General features: G+C 39.2%; 1 protein-coding gene across 4 annotated transcripts; it reads right to left on the bottom strand.

The window, feature by feature from the left end:
- Positions 1 to 682: 682 nt before the first annotated feature.
- Positions 683 to 13,644, bottom strand: LOC122781957 (calsenilin-like). 4 transcript variants are annotated; one of them, XM_044046086.1, is made up of 10 exons: positions 13,548 to 13,644; positions 10,601 to 10,775; positions 4,985 to 4,987; positions 4,028 to 4,152; positions 2,921 to 2,990; positions 2,402 to 2,472; positions 2,212 to 2,319; positions 2,023 to 2,127; positions 1,353 to 1,415; positions 683 to 1,259 (listed from the first exon to the last, which is right to left on the bottom strand). In XM_044046086.1, exons 1-10 carry the CDS (start codon positions 13,551 to 13,553, stop codon positions 1,212 to 1,214), a joined length of 774 nt encoding a protein of 257 aa, XP_043902021.1. In that variant the 5' UTR covers positions 13,554 to 13,644; the 3' UTR covers positions 683 to 1,211. The 4 variants fall into 4 exon arrangements, with proteins under 4 accessions (XP_043902021.1, XP_043902022.1, XP_043902023.1 ...); XM_044046087.1 differs by lacking the exon at positions 4,985 to 4,987; XM_044046088.1 differs by lacking the exons at positions 4,985 to 4,987; positions 13,548 to 13,644 and having other exon boundaries at positions 4,028 to 4,331; positions 10,601 to 10,660.
- Between the last annotated feature and the right edge of the window lie 2,498 nt (positions 13,645 to 16,142).

The raw sequence follows: 16,142 nt of genomic DNA, 5'->3' as shown, positions 1-16,142 counted from the left end.
AAAGATTCATCACAAGCAAAGACGATAGAGTAAAAAAATGAAACAGCAGGCGACAAGAGACTGCACTATTCATGTGGGATTTCAAGACGGTGATGTAAAGAAGGAAAAACTGCCTAAAAGACATCGAACAAGAGAGTGACTGTTCAGGAATATGAGATTGGTTAAATATGCAAAGAATTAACAGAGAATTTGAGAGGCTACATCAAATTAGTGAATTTTTTTCTTTGTGTCAGGGGTTTAGAGGATCGTCCTCGGGGCACAGTTTGCACAATGGCTGTTTTGTTCGGCTCCAATCTGTGTTTTTGTGGCTTTGCAGGCTCACAAGTTCGAATTTAACATATTGAGTGCAGCTGTGTGCTAGATATCGGCATTTACTGCATATAGATTAGATCTGACAGCATCAGTTTTATAATGTATTATTTATGGCCTGGGACAGGGTAGGACAGAAAATCTAATTTCAGCCCCATCCCATCTAACCCAGTCACAAGTTGCGCTTTGTTATTATGTTATTTGACTCCAGATGTGAAAGAAAGGCCGATTTATTTTCATTTTTGTGACAATGAAAATACAGCTCTTAGAAAACAGCATTTGCATGTAACGCTTATTGTTAAAAAAGACCTGAAGGGCCCCCGGAAATCTTCACTTTATAAAATCTGGCCCTCGTTAAAAAAACACCCCTGGATTAGATATTACTTAAGCATTTATTGCATACTGTGCATTTTAATAAAAACAAGTCAGAGCATCTCGGCACATTTAAGATTTATTACCGTCTGTGAGGAACTTAATAAAAAGACGATACTCGACAGTCGATGGACGTCGACATTCATTTCAGCAGGTGTACGCTCAAAATGATATAACGACCTAATATAAACATCTGAATAAATTACTACGTTTTTTGCAGTGCAATACAATACAATTCTATCCCCCCTTATGCCCGAGTTTCAAGAATTGTTCAACACCTGTGGTTCGCGTCACATGCTTTAAATTGTGGGGCAATCACTCATGCTCTTGTAGCAATGATAAGGCATCATTCTTTTTTGCATGTGTAGAAAAAAGGAACATTTGTCATGCAAAGAAACATTTGAGTGAGTTTTTCTGCCTGGAAAAATAGGGGTGTTTGTATTCAAATGTAGGAAAACGTGTCGCGTGACTCTTTCAGGCCTGGAAGCACGATGCAGCGTCACTGAGCCACCTCTGTCTCTTAAAGACACTTAGATGACATTCTCAAAGAGTTGCATGGAAGCCATTATATTTTCATCCTGGTGAGAAAAAAAACAGACGTGCTATTTATGTTAGTCAATCAGCGTAGTTTAAAACGTCATGACATCAGTCAGTTTTATCAGAGTTTTTACCTTTTGGCAAGTTTCTATGAATTCATCTATTGTCACCACTCCATCTCTGTTGCGATCCATTTTCTGTGGAATATCACATTTACGCAGGAGAGAGACTTTTAATCTAAACACTAAGAATCAAGAATCTCAGAATGAATGGGCACAAATTCCAATAGAAACACGTCACAATCTTGAGGAAAGTATTCCAAGAAGTTTGGAAGAATAAAAGCAGGGACTGAGTCCACGTTAAAGTACTGTATATGTATTTTAATATGTCATTACAGTCCCTGATGGTGTAATGGTGTAATGTTGGCACCTGAATACCTTTGTCTATATGTACACATACGTCCAGTGGAGGTCAGTTTCACTAAGGGAATGTGTGTGAGTACAAAAACAAGGGATACGACACTAACTGACATGTGCAGTGTTTCTCTTATAATTGATTTAATTCTTGTGCAGAACTTGCGTTTTTCTTCTGCTTCTGGTGTAAACTGTAATAAAGGATATCTGCTGTCTTGAGCATTTTTACTTGCTGATATCTCTCTCTCTCTAAAGAAACAACAGTGTCATAGGTCAAATCCAGCACTAAAACAATAAATAGGCAAGATGTGTCATTCAAATATCTTTACATAATAATATTTACTTATATACACCAGTAAATAGACTGTATAGTTTTATAGAGATAACACACCTGGAAGAATTTCTCCACATGCTCGAAAGGGGAATCGTCTCGTACACTGGGTGAAGTATACCTGCCCATCATGTCGTAGATGGATGTCATTATTGCCAACATTTCCTGCAGTCCAATAAAATAAGATAAACAGACAGGAATAAAGTGCATCTACACACTGGAACACATGTATGTGATGTATGACAGTACCTCTTTGGTGATGTAGCCGTCTTTATTGATATCGTACAGATTAAAAGCCCACCGGAGTTTCTCTGTCACGGAGCCTCGGAGCAACACGGACAGCCCGATCACAAAGTCCTGTGAAACAAACATCCTGTCACTGCTGCTGCTGCTCATCAGAATTACACGGAAGTGACACATTAGATGTTTGTGAACTCACCTCGAAGCGGATGGAGCCACTTCTGTCCATGTCAAAGGCGTTGAACAAGAAATGTGCGTACGTGGTCGCATCTGAGGACAAAGTGATGGACAAAAAGGGCAAATGAACATGAAATGATGGCCAATTGATAATAACAATTGAAACAATTCAGCCAAGTGATAATACAAACTGAATAATTCTAATATTATCATATAGACAATATAGTATAATAATAGTATAACACAGATTATAATGATGCACTGTTTGACCTCTATTAACACTTCTAATCTTCCCTTTACACTCTTCACAATTTGTACTGATTTCTGTGTTTTTAAACGTGTCCTTTGTAAATGTTCCTGTACGAAAGACGTATTGGTTTGGAAACGATCTTTGAATGAAGATTGTTAGGAATAGTGTCAGACTTCCAAAAGTAAAACGAGACGTATTTTGATCTTTATGATGTCATGTCCATGTGTGCCTGGTGATAAACTGAATTGGACTGTTTATGGTCAAGATTTTTGAAAAAAACTCATACTGCACCTCCTTGAGGGAAGAACTGTGCGTAAATGTTCTTGAACGTTTCCTCGTCCACAAGTCCACAGGGACATTCCTATGAAAAATTAAAAATAAAACAAAAGACAGATTTTTGTTAGGCATTTGTGATGATAGAGAACAGACACATTTATAAAATGCAGACACAACCACTGACTGCAGTGCATGTATGTGGACAGTAGAGGGCGTGGAGAGTACGACATCCACATAAACTGAGAGATGTTTGTCTCTGTGAGCTTTTTGAGCTTTACATTAATCCCCAGAAATATATAAGACACAGAGAAGCTGATCTACTGTTTTGTAGGCTGCTGCTCATGTCTTTCTGGGCTAGTCTGGGATTAGTCCTTCTCTATCATGTCCCTAGTTGTAATTATATGATATCTGCATATTGGTTTACTTCTATCATTAAAGGCCAGAATGTCGAGACCTAATGTCAGACCTATTAGGCAAATTGGACGCTCTAAATTGACCCTGAGTGTGAGAGTGGATGGTTGTTTGTCTCTCTGTGCCTTTTGCCCTATGTCAGCTGGGATTAGCACCAGCGACCTTCATGTGGAGGATAAAGTGTTAAAACCTGTATATGCACATGCAAGTCAGGTTTTCATGACACCCCAAAGAACCTACAGAGGCAAACGAGCTTTTAAGTTTTCTTTTTGTCAACAGAAGAAATACAACACAGGTGGAACTAACAAAGACTGAACTAGTATAAACCTCTACAGTAGTTATTACAAGCAAAGTAGGCAACAGTAAACTGAAAGACAAAATCAAATGACCAAAAGCAGGCAGTTCACACAATAACAAGACAGCCTTTATACCAGGAGAGCTAATCAGGGGATGGGGAATGGTTTAGCAATCGGATGAGGGGAATTAGGAACCCTAAATAGATGGGATGGGGCTGAAATGATAAAATAAGTGGTTTTCATAGAACATTAATGTTCGATCAGTGGCTGAATATGCGACAATGACTGATTATACTTTCAGACGACGAATGAGATATTTAATAATATTAGTAAATACATATTTTTGTCCATATTCCATATATATCATATTATTGTGCCTAGATGTTGAATAAGTCACCCCTGACTGTCATCATACATTTTTGAAGCCTCTGTAAAGTGACTGCAGCTCCTTCCTGGTGAACTGGGTCTGGGCTTGGAGCTGATCAAGGCCCTCGGGTTGGTGACGCACCATGGAGAGCTCGAGGTCACTGTCACCGCTATCTGTCATTGGGAAACAAAAAAACAAAAACAACAAAAAAAACCGGGGTGGGTGGGAAAAAGAGGCAGGAATTTTGGTAAGACAAGAAAGAAAGGAAGGAATACAAAAAAAAGAAAGGAAGGGCAGGGAAGGAGTCAAATATCGGAAAATAAAATATACGGGAGGTGAAACAACTCACCATCTTAACAAACCAAAATATACATGGAGGAGAGGTTGAAGAAGAAATTGTGAGACAAGGAAATGGGAGGGAGATAAAACACGGTAAGAAGAATAGACAGGAATACTGGGTGTAATCATTAAAAAGGATAAAACAAGAGGAAGAAATCAGAGAGTATAAACCTCCACCAAGGCCAGCACTTAAACCTAACACTTAAAATCCTGAATTTGGATCCATATGTGGATCACCAACACAATCTAAGCATTTCTCTACACATTCCCAAAACTTTAAAGATTTACTGCTCACAAACAGACAAAAAAGACAAATGCTGGTTAAAAATACGTTTCATCCTTGGTGGAGGTGGAAAAATGAAGAGGGAAAATTATGTAATTATGAGTAACTTGTATAACGTTAATAGGCAGATATTCTTTTTTTTTGCAAAAACTGAGCAACACCTTTACCAAAACTGAAATTGAAACAAAGTGGCAGAAAGAACATTGGGATCATTTAACAATTATTTAACAAAACCCATCATAACAAATTTTCATAAATCAGCCAAAAGGGATAAAAGTTCAGTTTAAATATAAAATATATATATAACAAGAAGCTAAATAAATGGAGGGAAAGGATCAAAATGAAACTTCCACTGCAGGCATACGTGTACAGTACGTACTCACCATCTTTACATGAATTATATTCAAATAGAAAGTTGAAAAAGACAAGGGAGGGAGTGAAGAGGAGCAGTGAAGGAATCAGAGGGGAAGAAGAAAGTCACAGGTCACAGGATGTTTTACTCGTGTCACTAAAATGTACCAAACACAGTTTACATGACTTTAAAAGACAGATGAGTATTGAAAAAAAACAAACATCTTGGTCACAACAGTTGCTGCTATTTGTACATGTATTTATAATAAATAAAAATGAACTTTTTTTAACTTGACTACTATTAACTATTAACAACGATGCTTGGGAATCTCACTGCTGCACAGAACACCAACAATCTTACCTTCCAGTGATAAGGGCTCCCAAATCCCAAACTGTTTGAGCACGACAACAAACAGTCCAATCACAACAATAATGGCAAGTACTTCCATGCCGTCCAACTCCATCGTTGCCTTGCATTAGATACGGCCCGTGCAAAAGCTTAAATTTTAAAGGAATGATTTGTATCCCCTTACGTGTTCCTAAACAGATAATTTTAATAGAACAGCTCGCGTCCTATCATCAACGTCACCTGCTGCCAATCATCTCCTTTTCCTCCGGCCGCCTCCTGTTTATCAGCGCTTTTGCTCAGGCATCAGCAATTATATTCACTTAAATGAGAGCCATGACTTCAACCACTGACCAGTCAGCAGGGGTAAAAAAAACCCAAAACATTCTTTCAGAGTGAGTGGAGAGCATCCTCTTCTGTACACACAGGTCCAAGGTCCATCATGTGTTCATGCAAAAACAAGTTAAATTCATAGAGTCTTAATTGCCCAAAATGATCCAAATCTATCTCCACTCGCCAAAGATCCATCTCTGTTTCTACTCGGCTGCATTTTAAGTCCTGGTCCTGTTCATTTTGAGGATCTCTCCTGCAACTCCACCCTTACTTACTCCACATCCTCCATCACTCTGTCCTGAGCAGTGAGTGTGTGTGTGTGGTTGTTACTGAAGGAATTTTTTTTACTAATAGACTCTGATTGACAGTCTAAGCTGTCTTTATTTGCGCAGTCATTTCAAGTATGCAAAGCTGTAAAACTAAGCATTGATCCACATCCACTGATGGTTTGGTATATGCACTTAGAGTGAAGGAGCCGGCCCTGCCCTTTGTGGCGCTGCTTGTGTCTACTGGGTCGTTCAGCGATACACGCAGGCTCCATAACTCAGAGCCCAGAAACAATGTGGCCACTGTGACTGTGTTTATGACTTTGTAGTTAAGAACAGTGAAGCTGATGTGTCGCACAGTTCACTGGGACATAACACACACGAGCATCGTCGGTCCCTGAGTGCGTTGTGTTCCTTGTGGTGCGCCTCGGTACGATCGTGCTGCGGTGGAGGACAAATGAGAGTAAAGACGAATGCGAGCATAGTTCACAACTGATGACTTTGCACAACATAATGGACTCAGTTTAAGTAGGAAAGGGTGGTGGTGGTGGGGGTGGTGGTGGTGGAGTTGGAGGGCAAATCAATTGTTGGGAGATAAAATATTGTTGCAGGAGCAGGCAGAGAACGCCATTCCAGAAATGCATTTCAATGGCCGGGGAGGGTTTATGTAAGTTAGAGGCTCTAAATGGGCTTGTGCTTAATGTCTGAGGCAAACAACTACTGAAATAACTAATGAGCTAAGATAATGCCATAGGCTATGAAAAACAAAATCCATGGCTGCAAAGCACTGTAAGATACAATGTGTCATATAATATTTGAGGTCATAACATTATGATCTTCCTGTTACTGGAGTGATGCGTTAATATGTTGAATGATGATTTAACCTTGCTTTTATGGGTGAGCAGAAATGTCGTCAGCAGTGTTCTCTTATTTGGTTGTCCAGGGTCTATCACAAGCACTAACTCTCACTCTGCAGTCACAAATCTTGGTGTTCTCCTTTGACTCTTCTCTCTCTAACTTTAGGTAAACACGTTCCTAGCATTGTCAGGGCCGGCTGTTTTCAGCTATAAATCATTTTTATACAGAAAAAGCCCTAGAAACAGTTATGCTTCAACTCCACTCGCTTAGATTATTGCAGCATAGCAAAGCATAAAACATATCACTCCTATTCTGAAACAAAAGCACCAATCAAATAACGGTGGGTCAAAACTGAGTTGGTGATATATCCTTGCCCCGTCGTCCCAAGACGATGATTGATACAACAGGACAAATAGAGATATTTCAATTAATAAATAAGTTGCTCAAAAGTAAACTGTGCTCATGTTTTGGTTTGGTGTGCCACTCAACCTTTCACCCATTACATGTCATTTAGCAGACGCTTTTATCCAAAGCGACTTACAAGGGAATGGAGTACAACCTGCCAGGGGCGGAGTTGAACTTGCGACCATGAAGTCTTTGTACACAGGGTGTTAACCACAGGCGGTCTTAAGCTCCAACCCCCAATATACAAGCTCGGGATGCCAGCAGTAGAGAGTGCGTAGAGAGCAGCTACATTATCTGCTAAGCATTGGAAATACTAATGATTTCGGACCTAAAAAGCCTCAGTAATCCCCTCAAAAACATCTGAACCAGAGGGGAAGAAAAACAAGGGTCTGATGGGAGAGTGTAGGAAACAACACAAGGTACTTCAGCCATTGTAACAGTAAAAAGCCCCTTTCAAAACCACTCTGACCCGATAAGAAGGAAAACGAGGGTCTGCAGTGGAGATACGTTTAAATACAGACTGAACGTGGAGAGGAAGTTCATGACAAACTACAACAGACACGATGGTGTGGATCATTTTCTCACGAACAGGGAAACAACACAGTGATTTTCTCTTACTCTCTCTATTTCACTTATATAAAATGATTACAGTCTGTTATCGTTGTTGCCTTGTCCTCGACTATCATCATGTGATCATTCTCCAGTGCTGCTCTCAAGCAGACATACTCTCAGTCTACGCCTGTTGCTGACATGCTGAAATTAACCAAACAGGTTTAATGTGTATAAAAATAAAACGTTACATTTCTTTCTGCATGAACATGTGATCCCAGGTTTAATTGAAGTGTCTTCTTTTGGTATTATCAGTATATCTGGCAACCACGGCCATGCAATTGGGATTGTGTTAAAGGTTGATGTTGTAGATATTGGTAATATATGAGATTTCTCTGATCCAACTTTTTTATCCAGATGTATTTTTTGTGTTTTTTTTGCCTCATCGTTGGTCCTTTTGTGTAAATCAGTCTCCACGCATAAATAAATATGAAGAAACTGTTAGATCACAGTACCGTTCTGCAAGTAATTACATCCCCCTGTGGATCTTTTTGCATTATATTTCTAATGGGTGTGTTAATTGCACTTGTGGCCAAAGCTCGGATATGCAAGATGCCTGCCATAAAAATAATGCAACACCATAATGTTTAATGCACTTTAAGTGCTGAACTATCTACGTTCTTCTATTAAACACAGATAAGATTGTGGTGGCGTGAGCACCCAGAGATGCCGACAGTGCAGCTGTCGGTTTCACCAACGTTACAGCTCACAGCCTGGGCCCATTCAGCAAAAACTATCACTTACTGTACACTTCAGTTCACGTTCTTAAAAATATTAACTTTGTACTCTATTAGTATTTTCTATTAGTATTCATTAACTTTCTGTTCAGGTTTAATTACACTTTGAAATTAAATCAGGAATTACCAGCTACTTGGCTTTGATAGCAGTTATACTGCAGGGGTTTATTTATCTGTACAGAATGCAAACCTCACATTTTGATTTATTTTTACTTTAGTTTGACCAAATCACACATTGCTACAAAGGAAAATGCTTGTTACCTTTACTCACACCAACAGCAGGCACAAAAACCTTAGAATCCCTATAGTGAGGATGCTAATAAAGGCAGAGGAAAAACCATTAGGTCATAATATACCAGTCAGTTTGTTGGCTGTAAACAAACTATTAAATCCCACAGAGTATGTGGCAGAGAACAAAATAACTCAAAACACAGTGTGACATTTTCTGGTGCGGCCTGTGTTATTCACAACTTTATGAATAATGCTTCTGATGATGGCAAAACATGTCTTATATTGTCTGTGGTGTTCACTCTTGACCTCAAAAGACAATTTTCAGAAAATGTCTAAATAAAACCCCAAAACAACTCAGTTTGAGGATCATTGCAAAGCTACCATCAGCTGTAGAGATTTGACTGCAGGAGACATTTGGGTGTAATAATGTCCACAAACCAGCAGATGGCAATGAAATCATGCAGTAATGAAACAAAGGAAAGTGCATTGAATAAAGCTCCATGTCTTTTCAGCCTCGTACCTTACTTCATATCTACTCTAGACATAGCTAACGATCAATAAAAAGAAACAACACCGTGTTCTAGCTGATGTTTCAAATGGAGTTGAGACACATATGATGACGTATAATGTCTCTGATTTACAGGGAATGGTTTGTTCACGACGAGGGCATTATGCTCTGGCTGTTAATGTCTTCAGAACTGTCCAATGTCCAAGGCACACAGCCATGTGTCTGCTGGCACAGAAATAAAGTCGGCAGTGACCGAGTCTTTGATGACTGCAGCGGCTCGTCTCTGCAAACAAGTGGAGCTTATCTGCATATCAATGTACTAATCATCAAGAAAGATAATAGAGTCTCACAATAAATCAATCTGGCTGCCCGGACAAAGTGATATTCTCGGATGAGACTTGTGGTGAGGCCCGCAGCGTTCACACAGCTCATTGTCACTTTTGATTAAAACTAGGGTCAGAGCCACCGACTGGACGGGAAAGTGATGTTCTACGGGGAGCACAGCACAGCTGACGTCAAACTGACCCTAACAGACACACAGACAAAGAAGTATGACAGGGCCTTTAAAAGAAAAATACTAAATGGAAGTGCATATTTCTATGGCTTTAACACTTTAACAGTGAGTGTATCGCAGACAGTTTGTGCTATTGGAAATAATTCCACCGGTTTCTGAAAGCTGAGAAGTTGCACGTCAAAGCCAACATGCGGTTATTATGGTAATTTCACTTGCATGGCTGCAGGAAGCTGGCAAATCAGCGTCTTTGTCACCAGAGAGGAAAGAGCTGGAAAAACGACATAAGTTTCCATTTTTTGGCAAAAACTCAAACAAATGTTACTTTAAAATATGTTGTATACTGTTCAAATTTCATTTCAAATTATTATTTTAACATCCAGTAAATTGTAAATAACTGACAGGTATTGAAAGATATTCTGGAAAAATGGGCAAAAGCGCATTTTCTGGCCCTTTTATGGTTTAAAATAGGCAAAAAAACAAACAAACATTTTAAAGCTTAGGTGTTAAAGAGTGTTGTAAATGTCTTTTTGTAACATTATTCTTGTCAGTTGTGAAATCCATTCATTGACTTACCCTAAAATTAATTGGCGTTTGGGGAATGGAGAGCTCTGTGCTGTAAATACTGAATAAGGAGAAGAAGAAGCATGAACACTGAATTTTGAATGTATGTCCATACCGTAAATGGGACAGTTGCTTTAAAATTCATGTATTCTGTAGTGTCTGTACGTCCCAACTGACTCTCCCTCTCCCCCCGCGCTGCCATATACTTTCAAGCAGGCGTTCGATAGAGTGTGTTGTGTTGTGAGTCTGTTTTGTATAGATTTTCTGCGTGTGGTAATACCTGGCCCTTGCTGTGTGGTGCTGGCAATGATCCACTTGACGAGACAGCACTTCATTAGAGATTTACGGGAGAGACGTGGCTTCTGCCACTTGGAGCCCTCAGTCTGAGCGCCTGGGTTTGGATCTTTTCCATTGGCATCAGGCACCAAACTGCCGTCCACCACCTTCTCGTTGGCCTGAGGAGAAGGAAACACAAGAGGGAACAATTCTGTGAAAACCTTTTAAGGCGCCTCTTCACTCGCTCTTATACGAGACGAATCACCTGACCTGACCGAAGAAAACAAGCGCCACACCCACACCTGGAAAAACACCCACTCATGTTATTTGACCTTAATGGGGTAACTTTAACCCTAACCCAGATCAAATCTAAGAGGCTTTATTAGCCTGTGTGCAGGTCTGATGACAGATGGAGATACAGGACGGACAATAATAATCCATAGCTGTGTCCAGTTCAGGGGAATCAGAGGGTCACATTGAAAACACTTTCACACAACAAACTTTGTGATCCAGTGTAATACATAGCACTCTGAGTCAGGATGCAGTCTGATACGCTCTGCGAGTTCATCCATTTACTCCAGGGGTTGGAAACAAATAGACATGGACACAAGATACTGGAACCATCTGCCAAATGAGATCACACTTCACTGTGGGGGCAGTTCTCTGTTTAATTACACTGCAACATCATTTCTATTGTGTGATGTTTATTTAACTTTACATTTTTATTTAAATGTGTTTTGTACCTTTTATTGAAATGCAAAGTTACTTTCAGACACTTTCCACCTGTGCATGAATATGCTATTAATAGATATAGATAGATATAGATTCAATAGTCACTAGGGGGCGACTCCACTGGATGCAGGGAAAATACTTGATTTATAATGTCAGTAAACACTTTCCTTAGAAGTTGTCTTGATCACTAATTTCAGATCTAGCTCAATAGTGAATGTTGTGAACTTTGTACACTATGTTCCCATTTAAAGGAAAACAAGGAAATTAATTAATGTGAGAGAGTCCTGTAAAATGTATGTTTTCATTTATAGTATAAACTCACCAGGTTCTCTCCTGTATTCTCTCTTGTTTCTTATGTGAACTGCATCAAAACTGCGTCGTGTGTTTATCTGTTTGTTGAAAACAGACTTGTGACCCTATGTGACCTGTGTGCGCTAATTTGCACAAATCATCACTAATGCACATGGTCATTGTGGTCATTTGTGGTACATTTCTTTTTGCTGGTCTGACATCAATAACATTTCTGTCTCTTGTAATCCCACACTTTGATTTTACCGTTATTGTTGTGTATTGTTGTGTTGTGTGAGAATGGAAATATAATCTAGCCCTTACCTGTCCCATTAGAAACAAAATAAATAAATAAATACATAATATGAAGTCTGAAACGTGTTCACGATTGTAAATAATCTATTGTTATCGTGGCGAGAGCTCATCTGAGAATCGAAACATGTACGCGACTCGTGTTTCCATTTATTTTCACCATCATCTGATCGTCAGACGCCGGACACACATTCAGTCTTTCTATACTATAATATTTCAGTGACCAATAAAACCCATTGACTGTAAAATAGTACAATTATGCTCACTTTGCAACTCAGTATCTTTTGCATGACACACTCTTCTCAGTGATTCTTCATTTTCAGCTTTTCTAGCTATGTTGTTCAGTCAAAGACTCATTTACTCCCTTTAGTGTTTGTTTCCTTTATTATTATATTTTCCTTTATTTTCCTTTTCTCCTCCCCGTCTTAAGGCTCTTGTCTCCTTCCTCCGTCTCTGCAGTCTCACAATAAAGCAGCCTTTCTTTAAGACGAAGGCTGACGAAGCAATGTAAAGAGGTTGTCGTAAAAAATAGACCAATGCACTATCAGGGGGGAGCTCCCTTTGCCCTGTCACCCCCCCTTTTTTTGAATATGAAAGGATGCCAAAGAGAGTGTTGCTCAATAATTCACACTCTTTAAAACAGCATCAATAAAAGATCTGCCCTCAAAAGTTTGGCCGCAGCTGAGAGGCGAATGATGACTACGAGTAAAAGAGCCTGACACTTGACTCGACCATCCAAAAGAGACATAAACAACCAAATACACACACACACACACACGCGCACACCTATAGTCATATTGTATGCATCCATGGCAGACATCACACATGGGAAATAAATATGCATGGATGCATTTTAAAGTGCATGAAGCTTTCTCATTCATATATGCATATGTCATACTGTATATGTACGGTTCCTTCAGTCGCCTGTCATGATGAGTTATAATAGGAAAAAGCATTATTTTATTTTATTATAAAAACAACAACATGTGAAGTAAATTCTAAAATCACTCCATCACAATTTCTGCAGCAGTAAGATTAAAATAAATGGGTTTTAAAGGATGTGAAGAGGAGGTGATTTCAGGTCAGATGAAATCACGTGTGCTGAGAGTGAGATGTTCCCTCAGCATCATGAACACACTTTGGATCATTGTTCAGCCTTTCATCTTTGTAAATGATGTTTTCACTAGAGCTTCTCTCTATAATCCGCTTTTATTTCAGTCAGTGTTCAAGTTTTTTTAAATTTTTTTTATCTGACACTCAGTTACTTTAAATCCAAATACTTGCGTTGACTTGTTTTGGTTTCACTTACATCTAATATTAGTGTGAGTTTATAAAATAAAGGTAAAATTCTAATTAAATGTACATAAAAAAAAACTTGCAACAAATAAAGCCAAATGCTCTATAACACATTATGCATGAATACAATTAAAAACATTGATATAATATCACATTTCCAAGTTCTGTATGTTCTTTTTTTTTTCTTTAACAATCTATAGTTTATGGTGACATTTTGAAAGCATGACTTTTTTTCGTGATTAATCTGGGATTATGTCACCAGAAACTGTTCCTGCAACAAGTAAATTATTAAAGCATGAAAACAACAAATGTGTATACTGCACCTGCATTGCGTCCGGGTTTGTGTTGCTGTTGGCGGAGAGAGAATCCGTTGCAATCCTGCTCGCGCTCTTTTAACGACGCTCAGTCAGTGAGCGAGCGAGAGAGAGAGAAAGAGAGAGAGAGAGAGAGAGAGAGCTATACAGCTGCTGCCTGCAGAGAGAGAGAGAGGGAGAGGGAGAGACTTGAAGCAGCTGTTTGATAGTGAAGGAGGAGCACTGAAGCATCTCTGGTCCCCACTGAGTTGAGGAGGAGAGTCACCATTAACCCGTGACAATCACATCCACGTGTTGCCTGTGAGCAAAACAAGCGCACACCTGCAGAGTCAGGGAGAGTAGAGATGAAGAAGAAATGACTGAGTCACACTGCACAGGTGAAGAGGGAGCCAGGCTTCTGCCTCGTGACTGATCTGTTATTAGAGGTGTGATCATGAAGAGCAGTGGTGGTGATGATGATGATGGTGATGGTGTAAACTCACACAGTCTCAGAGGAAATTAAACAGCGTCATTGTGTTTCATAAACACTTTAGCTGAGAGTTGTTTAATTTAATCTCTGTCTGCCTGCATGATCCTGCTCTTACTTTATATAATAATGTGTGTACTGTGCACATTTGTGAGCTCCACATTTGGCTTTTAATCCTTTTATTTTTATGAATTTGTCATATGTATTTTTTTATGAATAGACTATAATAATAATTATGTTTATATTTATCACATTAAAACATAAATTCAACATTTAATTATATATAAGCTTTAATTACAATTGTCTACATGTTGTTTTTGATTCAATGTGCTGAGTCAATTTTATTTTCTGTCTGTTTTTGTTCATTTTGTATCAAAATTCTGTTTTATGTCTCAGAACAAACACTTTTACTTTGAAATAGTGTGTGATATAATTTTAATTTCTAATCTCTAAAACAGTTCATTTTCCCCAAACGTTTCAATTGACCAGGCCCCTCCAGGCCAGAAATTCACTGGCCCCCAGCAGTTTGAGGCCCTTGCCTTATATTACATCATGTGCTGCTTTCACTAAAAATTCAAATAGATTAAAACATTTAAGAAAAAAGATCTACATTTGCAATACAATGACACTACAGAGTAAAAAAGATATGCTGCTGTTAAAAAGTATTTTTCCTTTTGAGATGACCACCGTGTGTGGGTACACTTTGTACAGTGCACTCACAGTTTCACATTAAAGGTTGTAAAGGAAGCTGCCCAAAACACGCTCTGACATCGCCCAATAGCCTCCTCTCGAATTCTGTGACAGTCATGAAGTGCATGGGGGGAGACAGAGAGAAGGATGGTTGGAGGATGCATAGAAATAATTCATGTTTTTCATGCTCATTTTTTATTTAGGAAATATAGGGAAATTATGTTGATAATAGCTAAAGGGATCGTTGTTAATGTTGGAGGAAATGACACAGATGAACTTGAATGTCACTGTCCAGCTATTAGTTGTTGAGCTATTCAGTCTGGAACAAACCAATGATGCCATTTCTGCATCCATCAACACAACTATCAAAAATGTATTGTAGATTATACATCATTGGCTTGATCTGAGTTGATGTGAAAATGATTAATATCTCTTCCTTCATCAGCCATCGATAAAAACTTAGGAATTCAATATTTCTGTACTGTCTGTCCTTGTGGCTCTGATCTTCCCACTGTTCTGTCTCACTCCTGCAGACACAGGAGTTATTTTTAGTTCCACAGAGCCTCCAGTTTCCTTCCCTGGTGCCTCGCACAGGGTTTAATCCAGGATATGTGCTCAGTGCAGATGTGTGTCTGTGCACAGTCGGTTCTTTTAATTTCTCATGAATATTGCATGTTTTATACGCATTTTTAAGCGTTACTGCGGAACCTCCATCGCCCCCTGTGGACATCCAAGTAATTATCAAAATACTGTGTTCTCTATGACCTAGTTTTTTCCCACGCCCCTCCTCTCACGCACACAGGAAATGTAGCTGTCTGTTTGCATGACATTCAAGTTGTGTTGTTCATGTCTCTCACAGATGTTTTACTTGTCCAGTCTGCACCCACGAAACTCGGAGCATCGAGTTGCAGTCAGTTACGATGTAGAACGTGTTGCCACAGACACAGAAATGAAATTATACTCATGTTAAAAGTCCGATTTTAGTCGGACTAAGACAATATTTCGGTTTACTTAACGTCATGTGAACAAGTTAGTCTGACTAAAATTGTGCTCGTCTTAATCGGACCAACACACCGGAGTAATGCTTTTCATAGTCTGATCGCTCCTGCATGCATATGCTCAGTCGGACTGGACTCAGACTTGACGTTCTGTGACCCGGAAGTAGAAGGAGACGAACTATAAACTGCAGAATTGTAGCCATGCTCCATCTAATTTGAATCACAGCAGGTACAAACTCACTTCCCATCTCGCCGTTCACCGCTTATTTTTCTGTGACATAAAGGTAAACAGGAAACTGATTCAATACGCACAAACTTATAGAGAGGTACAGCACCACCTATGGAGGCGGAGTCAGACGTACAGGGCCAATAAATCGATTTTCTCCTCCACATTTATACTCCTTAGTCAGACTACTGCCTTAGCTCAATTAAACTGTTAGCAGCGACCAT

The sequence above is a fragment of the Solea senegalensis genome, linkage group LG15 (assembly GCF_019176455.1).
Source record: "Solea senegalensis isolate Sse05_10M linkage group LG15, IFAPA_SoseM_1, whole genome shotgun sequence".
In the NCBI taxonomy this organism is placed as follows: Eukaryota; Metazoa; Chordata; class Actinopteri; order Pleuronectiformes; family Soleidae; genus Solea; species Solea senegalensis.
The sequence above is the reverse complement of the archived record's forward strand: the minus strand, read 5'-3'. Positions and strand labels throughout refer to the sequence as shown.